General features: G+C 43.5%; 2 protein-coding genes across 6 annotated transcripts in view; one reads left to right on the top strand and one right to left on the bottom strand.

The window, feature by feature from the left end:
• Positions 1-1,250: 1,250 nt before the first annotated feature.
• On the bottom strand, positions 1,251-18,369 carry ZNF821 (zinc finger protein 821). Of its 5 annotated transcripts, none has more exons than XM_072967659.1 (9): positions 17,629-18,092; positions 16,894-16,959; positions 15,606-15,723; positions 14,180-14,294; positions 7,558-7,683; positions 4,892-5,037; positions 4,113-4,217; positions 2,970-3,136; positions 1,251-2,219 (listed from the first exon to the last, which is right to left on the bottom strand). In XM_072967659.1, exons 4-9 carry the CDS (start codon positions 14,217-14,219, stop codon positions 1,565-1,567), a joined length of 1,239 nt encoding a protein of 412 aa, XP_072823760.1. In that variant the 5' UTR covers positions 14,220-14,294; positions 15,606-15,723; positions 16,894-16,959; positions 17,629-18,092; the 3' UTR covers positions 1,251-1,564. The 5 variants fall into 5 exon arrangements, with proteins under 5 accessions (XP_072823760.1, XP_072823764.1, XP_072823759.1 ...); XM_072967663.1 differs by having other exon boundaries at positions 7,539-7,683; positions 15,606-15,693; XM_072967658.1 differs by having other exon boundaries at positions 15,606-15,693.
• The window catches only part of IST1 (IST1 factor associated with ESCRT-III), a 33,676-nt gene continuing 32,371 nt past the window's right edge, over positions 17,384-18,688 (top strand). Inside the window, exon 1 of the mRNA XM_072967664.1 lies at positions 17,384-17,564. The gene's annotated coding sequence lies outside the window, so the exon portion shown is untranslated. The remainder of the gene's footprint in view (positions 17,565-18,688) is intronic.

Below are 18,688 nucleotides of genomic sequence, written 5' to 3'. Positions count from 1 at the left end.
ACTTTTGACACATTGTACTCAGTGATTTTGAAGCACCCCAAGTAGGACTTCAGTATGGGGCTCTGTGAGAGAAAGCCATTTGGTATTAAACAATTTTTTATTCAAATGTCCAGTGCTTTGTAATAAGCTTATTAAAATATTTATTAAAATATTTCAGTGTGCCTGATAGGAATTAACCCTCGTTTGGTGGAGAGTCAGTTAACATTCTTAAATAGCCTTGGACCTATGGAGGTCAGAGAGAAGTCCAAGTTTCCTTGTTATGATATTGGAAGAGGTCCACATTCCTGGCATAGTTATTTTTCTAGCTACAACTTAACTAGGGCACTTCCTTCTGGACCTCAAGATCTATAATTATCTAAACTGTACGCAACCTTTGGTGCAGGCTAAGGAAAGTTCTCTGCTTGTTCTGTACCATCACAGAGGCTTTTTAGAAATGACTTCAGCTCTTGTCTGCTCCATGGTTTGGCAGCCATACAAACTGACAGAGTTGTCATTTTGCTCTGGCCTTGACCAGTGTTGACTTGGGCTCTCCTATCACCTTAGTTCTGTATTTTCCTCAGTGGGTTTTATTATCCTACCTTGGCTCTGGGGAATAAATAAAAAGACAGTTTACCTCTTCTCTCCTACATAAGTTCCTTGGTACTATGGACTTTAATATTGCAGCTGTTTCTGTGACCATATTCCTAAATGCACCTGACTGCTGTCTGGGGTAGAATTTTAAGTTTGGCAAACTGAATTCTGTTGGGAAAAGTAGCCAGCACTTAGTCCAAATACTGCATCTTCTTTAGCAAACACCAGAGATGAGCAAAGACATCTGCTTCTCAGTTTGGAGAAGGTAAATTAGGTTGAACTGGCTCTGGGACAGTAGGTGATCTTCAGTAGGGTTGTAGGAATGGACCCTCGTAAAGTCAGCATTGGTCCTTTTTTTTTTTTTTTAAGGGTAAAGTGTATTTTTAAATTTTTATTCCCTTAATGAAGGCACGGCACTGAACCCAGGACCTCATGCATGCCAAGCATGCACTCTTATCACTGAGCTATATCCCCCACTTGGTTCTTTTTTAATATCACAGTTGTGCTTCATCAAATGTGAAGGCCCAAATGCGGGATCTCTGCTTGGTGAGCCTACACTGAGGAGCACCCGCCCTCAGAAAAGAACAATCCACCAGAAGTCCCCACCTGAAAACTTCCACTCAGGTCTCTCCCAATTCACTTTGTTTGCTAGAATGAAATCAAGAGGAAAGCAGGAAAGGGACAGTAAAGATAAGATTAATTTATTTGCCCTCACAACTCCATGGGCCACACAAGAGCCCAAAAGTCTTAGGTGCATGCCCTGCAGCAGTGGTCAGGGAGTCCAGTCCTCTGGAGTGCCTGCTCCCTTGTCCAGAGCTGCCTTGAGCCGGATCCCTTCTGATCCCATCATCCTGCTCCCACATGCAAGGGGTACACAGGTCCACAACCCAGGCCTGCCTCCAGCAGCAACGACAGGGCCCTGGGGTAGCTGCAGCACTGATCCATGTGAGCGCAGGTGGGTGGGTGAGTAGGAAGGCAGGCAGGAGAGTGTAGTTCAGTGCAGAGAGCTGCTGTTCTGCTCTTCAAAGGCCATCTTGCCCAGGAGCTGGCTGTCCAACTCCACCCCGCTCACAGGGAGCTGGAAGAAGTTCATTTCGGCTGCTAAGGCTGCCATGGCAGAAGGGTCCTGGCCAAACTGAGCTCGCAACATCATGTCCATTTTCTCCAGCCTCCTCTTGAGTCGCTTGGCCTCCCGCTCCCGGATGAGCCGGGCCTGCCGCTTCTCCGGGGTTTCATTGGCCCGCTTCAGCCTCATGGCCTCCCGATCTCGCTGCAGCCGGCGTGCCCGCTGCTCGTCTGTCTCCTGCATGCGCTGTAGGCGCTTGGCTTCCCGGTCCCTCATGCGCCTTACCTCCCGCTCCTCTGGGGTCTCATTGTCCCGCCGGCTCTTCTTGGCCGTGCGCTCTCGTTCCAGCCGCTGCAGCCGGACTTCCAAAGGCTCGTTCTGTCGACGCAGGGCCCACTTACGTACACTGGGGGTCTGGGCTTCTAGCAGCTTCCGATAGGCAGCACAGTTGTTGCACACAAGCAGAATTCCAGCAGGGTACACTGGAGGACTAAAGGCAATGTCCTTCCCCTCAGCACTGGAGGGGCCCTCACTGTGGGCTGGGGGTAGGGATTCCATATTAAGTACTTCAGGAAGTTTCTCACTGGAAAGCAAAAATTTTGCATGGTTAGTGTCACCATCTCACAAGGCTCAGGTCCTACCAGGCCAGTTGCTCCTAGTTCACCACTCGGGGTCAGTTTGAGTGCCTGGGAGACCTCCTCTACCTTTCTGTCCTTGCTCTTCTTTGGGCTTCAGTGTCTATCAAGTCTTAATGCTCACCTAGAGTTAGAGACCGAGCCAACCACTGCAGCAAGCCATGGGAAATCAGATGAGCCCTTACAACGGGCAGTTCCATTCAAGCCGTATGGATGGTGTTTGTAGGAGTTGTGCAGGGCAGTCCTCCTTGAGGTGGAGGCTGCTTTCAAGAGAGGTCCAGTCCACTGGTCAACCTCCCCCTGGTGGACCCTGTGTTGTACACTAGCAAATGGGACTCGAACACAATTCACACAGTTTCAGTCTTCATGGGACACAATGGAGACTATATCCTCACAAGAGTGTCCTCTCAGCACCCTGTAACTTCTTACTCCATGCTTTATTGTGAATGTTCTTCGACTTCCCCACATCTCTTTCCAGATGAATATACTGTGATAGAGGAAAGGAATGGGAATTCATTTCCCTTTGGGGATATCTCTTGGAACAGGCATATTTATTAGCCTCATTACTTGTATTTCCAAAGAGCCAAGAGTCAGTTGCCTTTGCATTACCTACTGCTAGCCTTCACTTTGACTTGGAAAAGCAAAACTCATACCCAGTAATTCTGTTCCCAGCACAGAGGGTTAGGTGCCTGGCTAACCTGTTAAACGTGGCATGGCTGGTGAAACGGGCTCCACACACAGCACAGTTAGACCGCTGGTCCTCCGAGTGGATTAAGAGGTGGCGACCCAGTGACCCTGGGGAGCTAAGGGCCCGGCCACAGACAGGACACATGTAGCTCTTGGCGCTCACCACTGCAGCAGTGTGCTGTAAAAGAGAGCCTTGGTCTGTGAACTCATGTCATCTCCAGGACAATCTATACCCACTCAGCAACTACTTTCTGAGAAATGTCCCCTTTCCTTAGTCTCAGAAGAAGGGACTTGCAACTATCCTCTCTATTCAGCACCTGGAAAAGTAAGAGTCTCTTGTGTTAAAGGGCCTTCAGAAGGGCTAGGCTGTCCAGACCACTGCTCAGATTTCATTAGTTAGAGTTATGACTACATTCTGGGACATGTGGCTGGCTTGACAAACAATGGGACTCCAGAGCCCTCTTCAGAGCCGGAGAAGAAATCGTGCTCAGGATAATTTCTCATGGTCTGCTTGCATCACACTGCATAGGTACAAGTGAGTTTTAAGGGAGTGTCGAAGGCCAAATCTAGAAGCTGGCTGGGAAGACTAGAATCCGGAAGGTATTTAAGTGTACTGCCTTTCCTTCAATGTTTTAAAATCAGTCTCCTAAAGAAATGCTTCTCCTCATGAACCAATTTTCTTTATGGTAAAACCAGGTTGCTATATATGTTGATGCCAGTTCCAAGACAGATAGACCATAAGGCACAAGGGCTCTGTGACTGGATCAGACAAAAAAAGAAAACACGAGTTTGTTTTGTTCTGACCCCCTGGTTTACACTAACTTTCTCTAGTATTTCAGGAACATTTATGTTAACTCATTTTTTCTTCTTTAAAACAAAACCCTCATTATTAAACATATGCTAGTTTCTATTTTCCTATTTAAAATATGCATTAAATAATTTAGAAAAAAAATGATACTTAATTTTCACAGTGTGTCTGCCTGGGAACCCAAAACATATTCACCCAACATATCCCATTTATTCTCTAACATGTTCTGAAGATTGGAGTGGAGCCTTAGTTGAAACAACAACTCAAGGTTCTCTCAGGAGGTGGAGGCAAAGGCTAACCAAGTTGCTGGTGCCTGTGTTCCACAGCACAGCTCCCCACGCCATACCTGGTACACATGAGCAATCAGCTGCTCCCGACTCCCACAGTCAAGCTGGCAGAGGGGACACTGGCAGAGTCCAAGCAAGGGGTCAGAATTCAAATTCTCCGTGACCTGCAATTTAATAAGTATGCAATTCATTAAGACTCTTTACCAGTCTCTCCTGCCCCAGCTTCTTTTAAAAGGGTATCCTGTTAAAAGGAAAACCACCTCTTATCACATGTTATTCTTAAGTTCCCATTGTGGACTGAGGGAAAAATAGGGGAGAGGGAATTAAATTTGCTCCCATCTTCATTTTCTCCAAGGCTTCCTGCCATGAGAAGGAAGTATCTAGAGAGAGTGTATTGATTTTTTTCCCCTAAGGTAAACTCTGTAGAGAGAAGACTGGCTTCCCTCCCTCCATGCCTCTTGCCGGAATCCTCAGGAAACAACTTAGTGAAAAGATGGCACCTCAGGTAACACTCTGACTTAAATTTGCAAGCATATTCAAGAGTACACCACAAGAAGTCAGCTAATAGTTCTGCAAAGGTGGATTCTCTGCTGGAAAGAAGTGGGGAGCTTTAGGAAGGAGAGCTGCGTGTGGGTGTAGTGATGTGGGCAGAGAAGGAAAGCTGGGTGTGATAAGAATTGTGTATGTGAGGTTTGGGTAACTGGTTGGGAAGAAAGAGAAAGCTTCGCATGAAGGCCCAGGAGCCCCTCAGAGGCAAGAGTGTCACATGCGGACACCGCATCAGAGCAGAGCAGAAGGGTAAAGGGGTTCCCAGACTCAGGAGCCGTTTGTCACTTGCCTCAGGCTCTACCACTCTGTTCCCACCAACAGGCTGTTCTGCATTTTCTAACTCTTTTTCCACTTTGACCACCCCTCCATCTTCCTCGGATGTGTGGGAAGAGACTTCATCTTGTGTGGTCTCCTCTTCATCACCCTCACTGTCACCTGGAACACATAAACTGGTCACTTGTTCTGATTTTTGCATGAATTCTGACAAAACCCAGTACACTAGGGTGTGCAGCTATAATGGAAAACGTTTTCAGATCTTCCGTAATATAGTTTGTACCAGTACTTATTTGGGTACAAATCATGCTAAGTAGAAGCAAGCCACAACTGTTGTTTGTAATGCCATATACACACTAAAGAGAAAATCTGAGGCAAAACTGCATTGGAAAATGGTTATTAGGCCCTATATATTATCATAAAAATAATAACATCTTACACATGGTTCCCAAATATCTCACACTTCAAATCACACCTCCCACGCACCTCATACCACACTCATTCCCACAACACACCACTTCTGACTTACCAACGCTTCTCACTGACTTTATTACTTACTTTTCTCCATAACCTCCCTGCACAATTCCTCCATGTTGTCACATACACTATTCTATTCTGAGACACACTAATCTGTTCTCTCCCAACAAACCCCTAGGCACGCTTACAGAAACACCAGGTTTTTCTTTTCCTCTTATTGATAAAGGAGGCAGTAGGAAATTACGTAAAAATATCACTTTATAGGGAAAAAGCTATTCAGTGCAGTGGAAAAGTTAGTACAGCAACCAACCTTGGGCATTTTGTAATGGTATTTGACTCAGTGTGTTCTTACTCTGCTAGTAACTCAGCATTCTAGGCTAAATAAGTCCATTGTTTCTGTTGGTTCTTTGGATTATCTGATGGATAACTGAATGCATTAAGTGGAGGGAACAGGCCATTCTTTAAGATGAAATATAATTTCTTGTGACTAAAGTAAGAATTCAGTTTGTTTTAGTTTAGGGGGTAGGATGTAGCTGTGAGGAGGTCTGCCTGTGGCTGAGGGGTCTGCAAGGTTTGTGTGAGCTGATTTTTTTCCCCGTATTACTTATAAAATAGGAAAAAAATGATTAAAAAAACACAATAATATAGGGAGTTCTTTCTGAAAGGAAAAAAAAGTGATAGTACTTGGAAGATCACAAGAGGAAGCCAAGCCTAGGGAAGCTGTCAGACTCCAGTCCCATCCCAGCACCACCTAGATCCAGGACTCCTGGGCCTGAGTGTCAGCAAGAGAAATAAATACAGGATAGAGTTTTACCAGCTCTCTGCATCAGCAGTGAGGCCTAGCTTCCCTAGCTAATAGTACTACTAATCGTCTCTCTACTTACCCTTGAATAATTTCTATATCTACCAGGAACTGGACAAAACTGGTTACATTCCCTTTCTTCATAAGAAAATCTAACCAAATCATCTGCTGGTAGTTACACGTGTCTCTGTTAGATACTCCAGCTGGCTGGTGGACTGGATTTGGGCCCTGGAAGGATCTATAGTATGTACACCTTATTCCCCTGTCCAAAGCTTTAGTTTGAATCCATCTCAGTAATAAAGGATTGGCACAGATTAAATCATATCATATTTTCTCACCAGCTTATCTGGAACACTTGTAGTCTAAGACAATACTGTATCAAATATTTTTTGTAATTTATCAAAAATCCAAATATATCTCACTATGAGAAAGATTAAAAAAAATAAGTACGCCATCTAGAGGGATGATGCAACTTCTCCAAGATGGAAACCTATTCAACTTTTATAGATTTTGCCATTCCTACCTATTACTCAAATTGGTAGCTCCCACAGGTTGTCTAGAAGTATTTGGGTTCACTGTTCTGTACCTGAGCAATTACTTGCTAAATTTTTATTATTTTTGGTTGCTAAAGTATTAGTTTGAGTAGAAAATGTAGTTTCTAGAAGGGTGCAGAACTCTCTCCCTCTTCTTTTTCAACCCCAAACATGGAGAAAAATCAGGAAGGTCAATCTGAATTGACACTAATAATAACCAATATCAGATGGATGAAATTAGTAAGTGTGTGGAAATCATCCTAGGAAATAACACATCTCGAAGTGTATTTGTTCAGGCAAGTCATGGAACAGATCCATGAGCCTCACTATTTTTTCTATCTCTCAACCAAGGTATCTATTTAGGACTTGGTGTGGGAAGACCTTGACGTTAACATTTTATATGCTGCATAATCTCACTAGTAAGCAAATCCTCTTGTATAACAATAAAACTGGGCCCTCAAGCAGAACTTTCATTAATGCCACTCTTGTATTTTATTAATTATGAATAAATAGATACTAGGAGACAGGGATATATTTTTCCCTTTCCATTTGACCTAACCCACGGGCTGCTTGAGCACTAGTTATTCCTATGCCCCATCTATCACAGTCATCACAAACATATCCATGTATGGCAGTGTGCCAAGTACTACAGTCCATGGGTTAAAAAAAAAAAACACAATGCCAAATCTGTTCTCTCTCTGGACAGGAATATGTGCATACACCTTAGAACACCTTGGGAACACTGAGGATCCACAAATCTCCTTCTTCATGTCTTCCTCCCAACCCCCCATGCACAATCCCCAGAGCACACACACTCTGATAATTCTTCTCCCATTGCCCTGAGTCATTACCAGAAGGTGCAGAACTCACTGCTACTGGAGTCCTGATCTCTTAGTTGTTGGATAGCTTGTCGCTGACTGCCCAGGTCTCCAGGAAAATCAGTTTTCATCATCGCCTGGCGGGCTTGCTCTTCTAGCCCAGCAAATACTTGATCCCCTGGTGGTCACAAGGAAAAATAGTCAGGCCACCAGCTGGGCAGCTCATCCCCAGGCAAGTTGGTTGGAAAGTCAGACCATTCAAAGGTAGGAGACAGGTAGGTACTCTGTGGTGCGGTCATTCATCTCCAAGTCAGCTTGTTGCCTCCAGCGGTTTCTGGGCACAGCTACTTTTCTTGGGCAATAAGCCAGATGCTCTAGAAAGGATCATTTGCTTTCCTTAAATCCTCCTAATCTTTCCTTTCAAAAGGTGATCAATTGCTACTTTACAAATTTAACTTCAAAATCTAAATTCCATTTATAGCCTTCCATCAGCATCAGGGAGATAGAAGCAAGAAGAGGCAAAGTGATGGAATGAAGACAGGGCAACAAATCTGGGCACAATCTCTGAATCGCAGTGTACTAGCAATACTGCGTAAACTCTGTCTACCTCTGACTACAAACAGGTGCTTCAAATAATCCATCTAAAAACAGAATCTCTAATCCCATCCTTCATCCATTCTCCTTCCAGGACATACTCTGGAAGTTCTTCCTTGACTCTCTTTCTCACACCTATCAGAATGAGCCACAAGCAAATCAAAAATTGGCTGATAGTTTAAAAGGAAAACAGATAATATGTGAACTCATTTCTGTTGAGGAACAAACTTCCTGAAACACGCCAACCAATCTGCAACAAATAATATTTCATCTAGTCTTCTTGGTCTACTGTGGTCCTTTCTTTTCTTTTTTGATGGAGTATCCAAAAGCCCTGGACCCATCCTTAATTATGCATTTACTCTGAGGAACTCTGCCTGGCATCTGTGTGGTTATTGAAGGGTTAACATTTACATGTTCTTTTATTTCCAAGAGGCCAGGCATAAGGAGAAAAGAGAATTGAGTTTCTCAAGGTTTCCATTATCTCAGAGTGGAAACTACAGTCCCCATTCTCCAGCCACCAAGAGAGAGAATAATAAAATGCCCCAGTGAAATGCCTAACAATAGACCAGGCGCTTTCTTACTGGAGAGAGAAAGGAAAGTCAACAGGCTCAGGTTCCAAGGCTGATACCATGATGGAGGAGGAATGAACCTGTCAGTTTACCTGTACAAGTCCTTGGGCAATGAAGGACTTGACATTAAGTAGGCTTCGTGCAATTCATTTAGGTGTTTGTTCAGCAAATATTCACTGAACATCTACTATATGCTAAGTGCTGAACGCTAATAATAGTGATTATTTGGCACTTCCTAGTTCCAGGCTCTATGTTAAGTGCTTTACAGTTGCTACCTCACCTTAATTCTCTGCAGAATTGTGTGGTGGGTATTACTATCAATATTTTTATTTAAGAGAAAATTAAGGTCAGTGGTGGAACTAAGTGTTCAATCCCAGTATGCCCAACTCTAATAATCAAATTTTTAAATTGCTTTTCTAGCAGAGATGTAAACATAAGGTTAAGCAGTTCATTAGAGCAGTTTTACCAAAAACAGATGCCTGTATCTGTGTGAAAAGAACATCTCTAATCCTATCGTGTTACCTTCCTACCATGAGAATCTGATACATACAACTCAAATATCAAAGTAATGTTCTCAGGGACAGTACTGACAAAAGAAACCATCGTTTTTATGGTTCTGACTGCATGTGATGTGTTGCCATGTCTGGGTCAGAGTAACTAATATTATGGCTACTCTGACTGATAACGTGAGTGGGAGCAGAGGTGGTTAGAGTTCAAGTGTACTTCTAGCTACACTGCCCTCACGTAAAGGAAAAATAAGCTGCTTTAAGCCCATTTCCATAATATTCAAGATGACACACTGGATATAAATTACTGCTAAGGAGAGCAAAAATTGAATTCCGTGTTAAAGCACCTCCTCTTCCCTCTTTGCAGAAGTAAAATATTTAATTTCTCCATGTTGCCTCCACTGTAACCACAAGACCATGGCCAACTGGAACAGTTACTGAATTCTTCTCAGTAAATGCATATTTTTGGACTTGGTGGCAGGGGGCAGATATGACACTAATGAACAAGTTATGTACCAGCATATAATTACCAAGGGGCAGACAATTTTCATCAGTGACATCTCTAAAAAAAAACCTATTGAGAAACCAGCTAGGTTTATAATATACTAAGAATCTACACTTTCCCCCCTTTTCTTAATGGGGAATCACCACTGGATTAGAAGGACATCTAAAAGGATATGTACTTTTCAACATCAGATGGTAATTCAGTCTAGTCTCCATCAACTTGAGTTCAAAGTTTATTTCTGTCTATTGAAGTTGTCTAAATATTTAGGCCTTCACAGAACAGAGAAGAGTCTGTTCAATATAACTGTGCTATCTAGGACTTTTGGAGGCAGTCTCACCTACAGTAATTAGGATGTATTAATTCTGTCATTCCTTTTCGGTAATTTGGAAAGAAAAGCTATGCTCTTATATTTTATTCTACTCCTGACTTGGGAAAAAGGCAACGGTAAATTTTGTTCCTCAAGGCTATTCCTATTTTTAAGTATCATCATAAAGCAAAATATATAAAAACCATAAAGAAATGATTCTGATAGACCTTATAGAAAAAGCTGTGTGAATGATCTTCTAATAGTCACTATTTACCTAATCCCTAAATCTGACTGTCCAGAATTATCCTTTCATAAGAAGGTAGTGATACTTGCTAAAAGTATATCATATTAACTTACATATAATGTGATCCAAAGATACTAGTGATTAAGAAGTGTTATATAATTGCCTGCTTTTATAACGTGGAATTATTGTTTCCTTCTATCTCGAGACTGCTGGAGTTAGGTTAGTTGCTAGTTATTAATGTAGGGCAACCATTTTATTTAACATGGGTATTTATTTGTCTGTTAATAGTTGAGAAAGAGTCATCTAAGCTCCACAGTAAAAAACAAGGTGCTACCTCTCCTTTTTGTGGTATGAGATCCAGATACTGTTGGTCTGATTTGGCTAACGTTTTTTAGACCAGATAAGAAAAAGGCCATGTAAGCAAGTCTGTAGAATAGATGAGAAAACTGAGATGAAGTTATTGAAAAGGCAAAGATTTTACAATTCTCTTTCTTGAGTCCTTGGTGCAGTTAAATAAATGCAATGTCTCACTGACTAAAATTAATTAAAGCAGCTGAGACATACTTTAAGTGAGCAGATGTCAATTTCAGAAACAAAGGCGCTAGTATTGGGAGGAAGGTGCTTAGGATTCCATTTCGAGCTGACAGTCTCTGTAACCCCAGGTGCTATCACGTGTTGGGCACAGAACCATTTACCTCATGAGGATGCTGACAGAATGAATGCAGACAAAACAAGTTGCACTTTTTAGAAGAGGAGTGACTTTAAAGGCTTGTTTTCCTACTTCTCTGTAAAAGCTGAAAAGCTTTTAACCAAAGTTGAAAGTTTTTAGGCTTGTATATACTCTACAATCTGAAAATAAAAGTCTCTTAAGAAAAAGCTTTCTTTTACCTAGTGGTTTGTTTGGTACAAACACACCAAATGAAAGTGTGCAAAGGACTGTATTTTCAACCTCTCTAGAAACAGTTTATAGAAATTTGTACTCAGAAGAAAGTGAGATGAGGAAGGACGGAGGGAAGAGGTCTAACAGATTTCAACCCATCAGCAGTTCCTCTGTGACTAACAATTTTAGACTTTAATTCCAAAAGCTCTGCATTAAATCTACTAATGAACTGGGCAAAATACCAGAGTCTGTCTGGATGTTTCTGGGGGAAAAGGAGAGATTGTGGTGGTAATTTAGACACAGAGACAGTCCTGAGGAAAGCCCAGGACATGCCAGAGCAGCCTGCACAATGGCTTCTAAAGTGGATCTGACAGATGCTGCCAGACTACAGCAATGGGATTCTTAATATATTCTTCTAGGCAGGCTCTGAGCTTCATGCCACATAATCCTCTTCTTCCCAGAAGGCAGATCTAATGGAGCTCAGCCATTACTCTGCTCAAATGCCGATTGGCTTTGACATTTAAGCAAAGCTTCTGCAGGCTTTCCTGCCTCCCAGTCCTTGAGTCCATTCCATTTACTTTAAATTGATAAGCAGCATTAAATTCAGTACATTTGATTGGTTCCATTTCACTGCAAGGGGATAGGGGACTTACACGATCAGAAGCCTGAAATCACCTATTCCTACTTGCCAATATTGTCATGGGCAATGAGAAGATGACTTCAAAAAAGGTAGGATCAGCTTCAGTCCCCAAATAGTAAATAAGCAGAAGGTCCTCAGAGACCAACAAATCTCACGGTCTTTCTTCTTTCTTAGTCCATCACTTGAGAAGCCCTCACTGTTTCCTGCCCTAGTATATCACTGAAAACAGTCCCTCCCGGGGGTCTGCTTTTTAGTTACACCTGAACATTACTGTTTACAGCCCTCTTACTGGTCACCACCACAGAGCCTGCAAAGTCCCACCCGCTCCACCACAGTACTATAACTAGCACTTGCTCAACTCTGGACACTGCATTTCTGCAGCTGTGGATATGATATTCTCTTCTTCCCTGTGGCCTGTTTGTGCATCTGTTTTCCACCTCCAATACCAGCTTCTCCTGGCTTTGACTGACCACAGTGGGAGGAGATGCAGCTTGATGGATTTATGCTATGTGGGCACAGAGATGGGCTGCACAAGCCTTCTCTGGCTCCTCTGGACTTACCACAATCATGCTGTCATCCCTGCCAGCTACTTTCCTCAAAGTCTCTTTGGGCAGGTATTTGATAGGTAAATGTCCAACTCTTAAGACTGCCTTATTTGTGACCTCATCATCTCTACTAAGAGTTCCTTTCCTACCCTGCCTTCTTGGGGTCATATCTGTGTCTTTTATCAATATTCATCCTCAACCAGAGAGAAGACAATCCTCTTGAACCCCCAGGTTCGATTACCTACATTAGAGATACTTCATTTTCTCTCTCTTGACAATCCTCACATTCAGGCCCAGTAAATTTTACTGTGTTAGCTGCAATTTCTAAATTCTTCCTGAATCATTCACCTTTATATTAAGTAGCCTTCCATATCCCCCTAAGAATACACTCCTAGAAGCATTCAGATTGCTCTGTTTTATAAAAATCTCCTGGGACTTAAATTGAAGAATTAATTGTATATGAAGGTTTACTATCCTAATCTCATTAATCTATAAAATGCTAAAGTCTTCTTAATTCCTCTGTTCCTACTGTTTTCTCTCCTACTCTTGAAATTACCCAGTAAGATAAGGTACACAGTGCATGGTATATTGTACATTGTTTAATAAATTTTAGTCCTCTTCTCTAAACTCCTTGACTAATCTATCCTGTCAAACGTAGAATTTTTTCCTTAAAAAAAAAACTTTCCTATGTTAGACCACTGAATTCCCTCCAAACACTGCTGTACTTTAGTCAGTGCAGTCCCTCCATAATAACAGGGACTCTTTTATAAACATTTGGATGAGAATGCTTTTCTCTCCAGATCATAGGAAACTGATTAATTGTCTCAAATCTGCATAGATATATTAATGTTAATTTAGTACGGCACTTTTGAACACCCTCTATAAGCAGTGCCAGAAGTAGAGAGGGAAAGCAGGAAATATATACGGGACACAGTGCCTGCCCTCTAGAAGTTTACAATATAATTACTGAAATAAAACATACATATGAAACTGCTAATAATGCAAGGCAATAGTGCACAGCTGGTTTTCCTGTAACCAGTCTCCCCTTCATGATCCGTCCCACACACTGTTTCACAGTCCCAGAACACTGCATTCTAAATGTCACTCCACACTCCCTGCTTAAAAACCTTCTGTAGCTCCTTACAGTCTACAGAATGAAGTTTGAACTTGGCCTGGCTTTCAGGCCAGTACAATGTAGAGTTAAACATCTCCAACCTCATGTTCTATGACTTCTGGACAAATGAAACTTCTGATTCATACAAAGTCTCCTTAATTAATCAGTCTCCCTTGAACATATCATGTGCATTCCCTCTTTGTATTTTTGCTCATGTAATTTTCCTTACCTGATTTTACCTCTCCTTTCCTCTTTTTTAAAGAATGGACTTTCTACTTTCTAAGGTCCAGTTCAAGTTCATGGTCTAGGGCCTCTTCCATCAAGCATTCCCTTGCTACTTCAGTCCATGGAGCTCTGTCCCTCCTCTTAACTCCTGTAGTACCTACAGTCTGCAGCATCCATATTTGGAACTTGGCATATACTATCTTGCTGTATCTATATCTGTACCTACGTGCATATATATATATATCTCCTTTATATATTTCTTATATTCATTTATATCCTTGGCATCTAGCACAAGGCTTTGCACAGAGTAGGAATCCTATAAAGGATTTTTTAATGTGAATACTAAGGATGAATCAAGTGCACCTGTTCCTAAGACAGTTTTCTAACACCTCCTCCAGCACAGACACACTTTAAATCCATTATGTTCAAAATCTTTAACCCTTTTTTCTCCACAAATTAGTGTGAGCCTCTCACCTAAATTCAGATTACTCTTCCATTCTAACCCTCAACGTTCCCAGGTTTCAGAAACAAAGCCCAGTACTCACAGTGAACTTTATTTGGATTTGTCTGTTTCCGACGGGACATGTTTCCCTGATCCAAGAGCTCTGGCTTTTCCCAGTTTCACGACTGGATGATACTACCTCCTTGCAAGGTGCTGACCTACAATAAAAAGGATAATGTTAGCACATGTCATTTTGCCCAGAAATTATACAACATTAAAAGATAAAAAGACTTAAAAATGGTTCTTGAGCATATAAAACTCACCAGTTATAAATCACTGAACTACTTAAAGAAAGAAAGAAAGAAATGAATAAATCTCTAGCACAACATCAAGGTCCCAAGAAGTCTGAGAGGACTCCAGAGGATTTAGAGAATTCCACTTTAAATCCATCTGTGGAATACAGAATACTGTTACATGATCATGATCAAGGTCACAGAGTAGAAAAGGAAGCAAAAAATTGAGGCAGCCAGCATTAGAAGCACCGTGGGGTCAAAGGGATAACCCCTATGAATCGTAAAAGGAAGCAAAAGGAAGCTAAAGAGGGTGGCAGCTCACATGTCACATGCCCTCTGGAAGTCAAGCCCTGCAGTCTACACCAATGGGAGCCTCCAGATTTTTTTTTTCCAAAAAGATATGTCACCTGGAGGTGACAAAGGCATCACATCCCTATGAGACAGGGAGCATCTCAAAACGCTTAGGCATTTGTAAAGGAAAACATGGGAAACAGAGTTTCTACCTAGTGATGCAGGCATAGTGCTGGGCACTGTGGATGACAGGGCACTAATGCAAATCAGACTTCCAATGTCGAAGATGGGCTTTCACACCAGAAGAGCCAGGTGCCATCCACATTGCGGAGTACTAATTCAGCTCCCCAATGTGAAACTTCAACCTGGCCCTGCTCACATGCTTCTGAGCAGTCATCACAGTTAATAACTTTGGTGCCTCTTCTCAATCCAGCCGCTATGTAGCAAAGAGATCCGTGGGAAGAACAAAGAGAAAAGGTCCCCAAATGAGAAGTGCTGCAGAGACATGCACTTACTTCCCTGAAAGAGGAAGGAACAGATACTTCAGCCTGGAGGTTCCTGGTTAGTTATAAGGAAGACTTTCCCAGCATTAAGTGTTGTTAGAGAGTCTGAAATGGATTAGTAGTGGAAACTGTGCATTTTTTTTTTGAAAGACAGAGTGAAAAAACAGACACAGATCAAAAAGAAAGATATTTTGTTTCCTAGCAAAGATAAGAGTATGGATCTGGGTACCCTCTAACTTTTCCTTCAGTTCCTGCTTTCTCAAACTGTACTCACATTGAATATGCAAATATAAAATTGTAGTTTATTGCCTTAAGAGGCTACTTACTACTAGCTATACTTTGCACTCCAGTTAGTGAAGACTCGCCTTCTGTTATGCCAACTAACTCCTCAATGTAGCTACAAAGGACCTCAGACCTGTAATCAGATCCTGCCTCCCCTTACCAAGAGAAGAAAGAAACCGCAAATGGCAAAGACAGGCCTCCACAGGAAGTGGCAAAGGAAGCAGCTTTCAGGCAGTCTTCTATCATATCTGCATATCAAACACAATTCTTTTTCAGACCTTTAATTAAAAAAAAAACAACTCTAAATGTATACAGTAAAAATCTGTTTCAACTATTTAGAGGGCAGTATGCTGAGTGCTCATGCTAATGAAATGTGTTCTCTTTGTCTGTGTAAATCATTTCTTTCTAATCAAGCAGTTATTTTATTAATGGAAGGAGTGAATAAATATTACAAGTTGGGTCTTTTCTTGTAAGTCTGTGGAGTCACAAAGTGGAAAGTTGAATGAAATGCAGATTTCCTATCGTTTTTTTCTAAAATTTGCAGAGCTATACCTCGACTGTAGAAGGAAAAAAATGAAATCTTAGAAATCTTAAATAACCTTTAAATTTTCTTTCCATTGAGATCAGAAATTGAAACTGTGAGATAAAGGTAATAAAAATTCTTCTGAAGGAAGGCCAAATAATTTGAGACGGGCTCTATTCAGATCATCTTGGTGAGACAACAGTTCAATACTAAAGCTACAAGTCAGAAACAGATCAGTATCTGCATATTTAAATTGCCAGTGTCCACAATCCTCCTAGTGGCCAAATGGGGAACCCACCAGATGGTACCCAATGGGACTTCACACCTGAGGTATTGAGGGGAAAACATAAGCAAATACTCTTCCCTCCCTAAACAAAACAAAACAAAAGCCTGTGGCGTCATGGAATCTTGAAAATAAATAAGATAATTAATTAACTAATTAATTAACGATAAATAACTAGCAGTGGAAGTACATTCTTGATCACACAGCAAGATCTCAGAGGTCAGAAATTGTTTTATAGGCAATAAAAGCTAATAAAATCCATAGACACATTGCCCCAAAGTTCACTATCTCAGTTTTACTTTTAACACTGCCTCAGTTCCCAAGCCTGAATCCGAAACCAACACAAAAATGTAAATAGACAGCTGCCCGAATATCACCATCTGGAAGAAAAACAGGATGGGAAGAAAGGTAACCGGTGAGATTCAGGTCTACAAGGGATTCTATTTTAAAATGAAGGCAGTTTTGTCTTTAGAACGAGGTTAAGAATCCTTGGGAGGAGGGGGGAAACGTCTCCCCGTAACACTGTCCCTGCTCTCCCACAGGTGTTAGGTTGCAGCTTCCAGGACACACCACAGTCTTTAGCAAGAAAAAAAAAAAAAAAAGGTGAAATCCAAGCTTTAAGAAAAGAGGGTGCACTCCCACCTCCAGCTCTGGTGCAGTTCCCACGGAGCAAAGTAAACTCTCCTGAATCTCAGTGATTTGTATCTGCTAAAAAGGAGAGGACAAGAAAGCTGGTCACGTAGCCGCCTCACTGTTCACCCTTTTCCCACTTGTTTGGTCTGGAGTGTGTGTATAATCAGCCGAGATGGTCTCCTGGCTTCTTCCAACAGGAGCACAGGTAGAATCCCAGAAATAATCAGACAAGAGCCAGAGGTCTTTCGAGGCGGCTCAGACAGCCCCTCAGACGACACAGTCTTCTCAGAAATCTAAATTTAGAAGCTTTTCTGTAAAACCGCGACGCGGGACTGATACCCCGGTCTGCAATCCCACGCCCATCCTCCCCCTCCCCCAGCTCTAGCCCAGCCTGTCAGAAGCCCGAGCCGTCCCGGCGGTGCCCGGCCGAGCCGGACCCGGGCCCACGCGGGGAGGGCGGCGGCGCGGACGCTCCTCCCGCGCCCGAGACCGCCAGGGGGACGGGAAGAGGAACGGCCGCCGTGGAGAGCCAGCCGTGTCTGGCCTCGTCGCGGGAACCCGGGCAGGGCGGAGGGTCAGAGCTTGGACTGCCCCCGCCCCCAAGGCCAGAACAAGCCCCTAGCCCCCTCCCCAGACGCAGACAGACAAAAGGACCAACACCTGGCGACCAAAGAGTGTGGGTGGGTGAGGAGCCCTTGCATTCTCAGCCTGGCTTGTAAGGGAAGGAGTCGGGGGTCTTTTTACCCGGCGCCTCGGCGCTCTACGGCGCTCCGGGTTCCTGGGCCCCGCCTCCGGACAGACGGACCGCCGGACAATGGGCCCCGGGCCGCAGCTTGGGCCGGCCGGGCCGGGGCTCTCCAAGACTGGGCCCCGGCGGGCGGAGGGCGCTCCGAGCCTAGCCGGTGGCGGGGAGCCGAGGGGCGGCGCTGCAGACGGACAAAGCCAACGGCAGACAGACAGACGGAGGGGGAAAAAGATGGCGACGCGGGCGGCGGGAGCGCGCTGCTCGCGCACCCGCAACCAGTGGAGCGCGTGCACGAACCTCTCCTCTCCCCCTCCCCCCTTCTCCAGCTTAGTCCCCCTCCCCGCTCCTCAGGCGCGTCCCCGGCAGTGTAGGCGGGGCTTGAGGGAAAAGGGGTCCGGGAAGGCGGGACTTAAGGGAGCATCCAATCACAGACATCCGAGAGGGGCCTCGCTTCCATCCTCGCGCCGGCGACCACCCAGCCTCGCAGCCTCTAAGGTCCTTCTCTGGCACTGTGAGCCCCTCAACTACCCTAACCTCTCTTGAACCTGTAAACTCTACCCCGACTGTCAGCTCTGATCCTGGTTTCCTACCCCACCTTCGAGTTCAGCCACAAAACCCACATCCCTCAACCACAGCTGCACCGCAGGCTCCCCCTCTCCTTAGCCCAACCGTAGCCTCCCCCTTTCCCCGAACCCAAACCCTCTTCCCTTCATTTCTCCACACCTCATGGTTCTTCTGCTCCCGCGGCGTTTAATCTGACCGAGACCTAGGGGCCATCGGCCTTTGTGGGAGGGGCTAAATTCAGCTGCTAGAACCTCAGAGGAGAAAAATCTTCAGATTTCTTTTAGACATTGTCTCCAACATGATTCTCTACTAATAAAATAAGTGTAGACCTAGGAAAATGGGATTAATTTAGAGAAGGGTAGTTTGTGGCACTGTTGCCACTTGAGGGGCGTTTGGGGCAATTGAGGGTGGTTAGACTCACTTTCTAATAAAATACCTCCTTCCCCACACATCGTCCCCTTTTATTTCCTCACCACTTTCCTTCCTTTCCTCTTA

Source organism: Vicugna pacos, chromosome 9 (assembly GCF_048564905.1).
Source record: "Vicugna pacos chromosome 9, VicPac4, whole genome shotgun sequence".
Lineage (NCBI taxonomy): Eukaryota > Metazoa > Chordata > Mammalia > Artiodactyla > Camelidae > Vicugna > Vicugna pacos.
The sequence above is the reverse complement of the archived record's forward strand: the minus strand, read 5'-3'. Positions and strand labels throughout refer to the sequence as shown.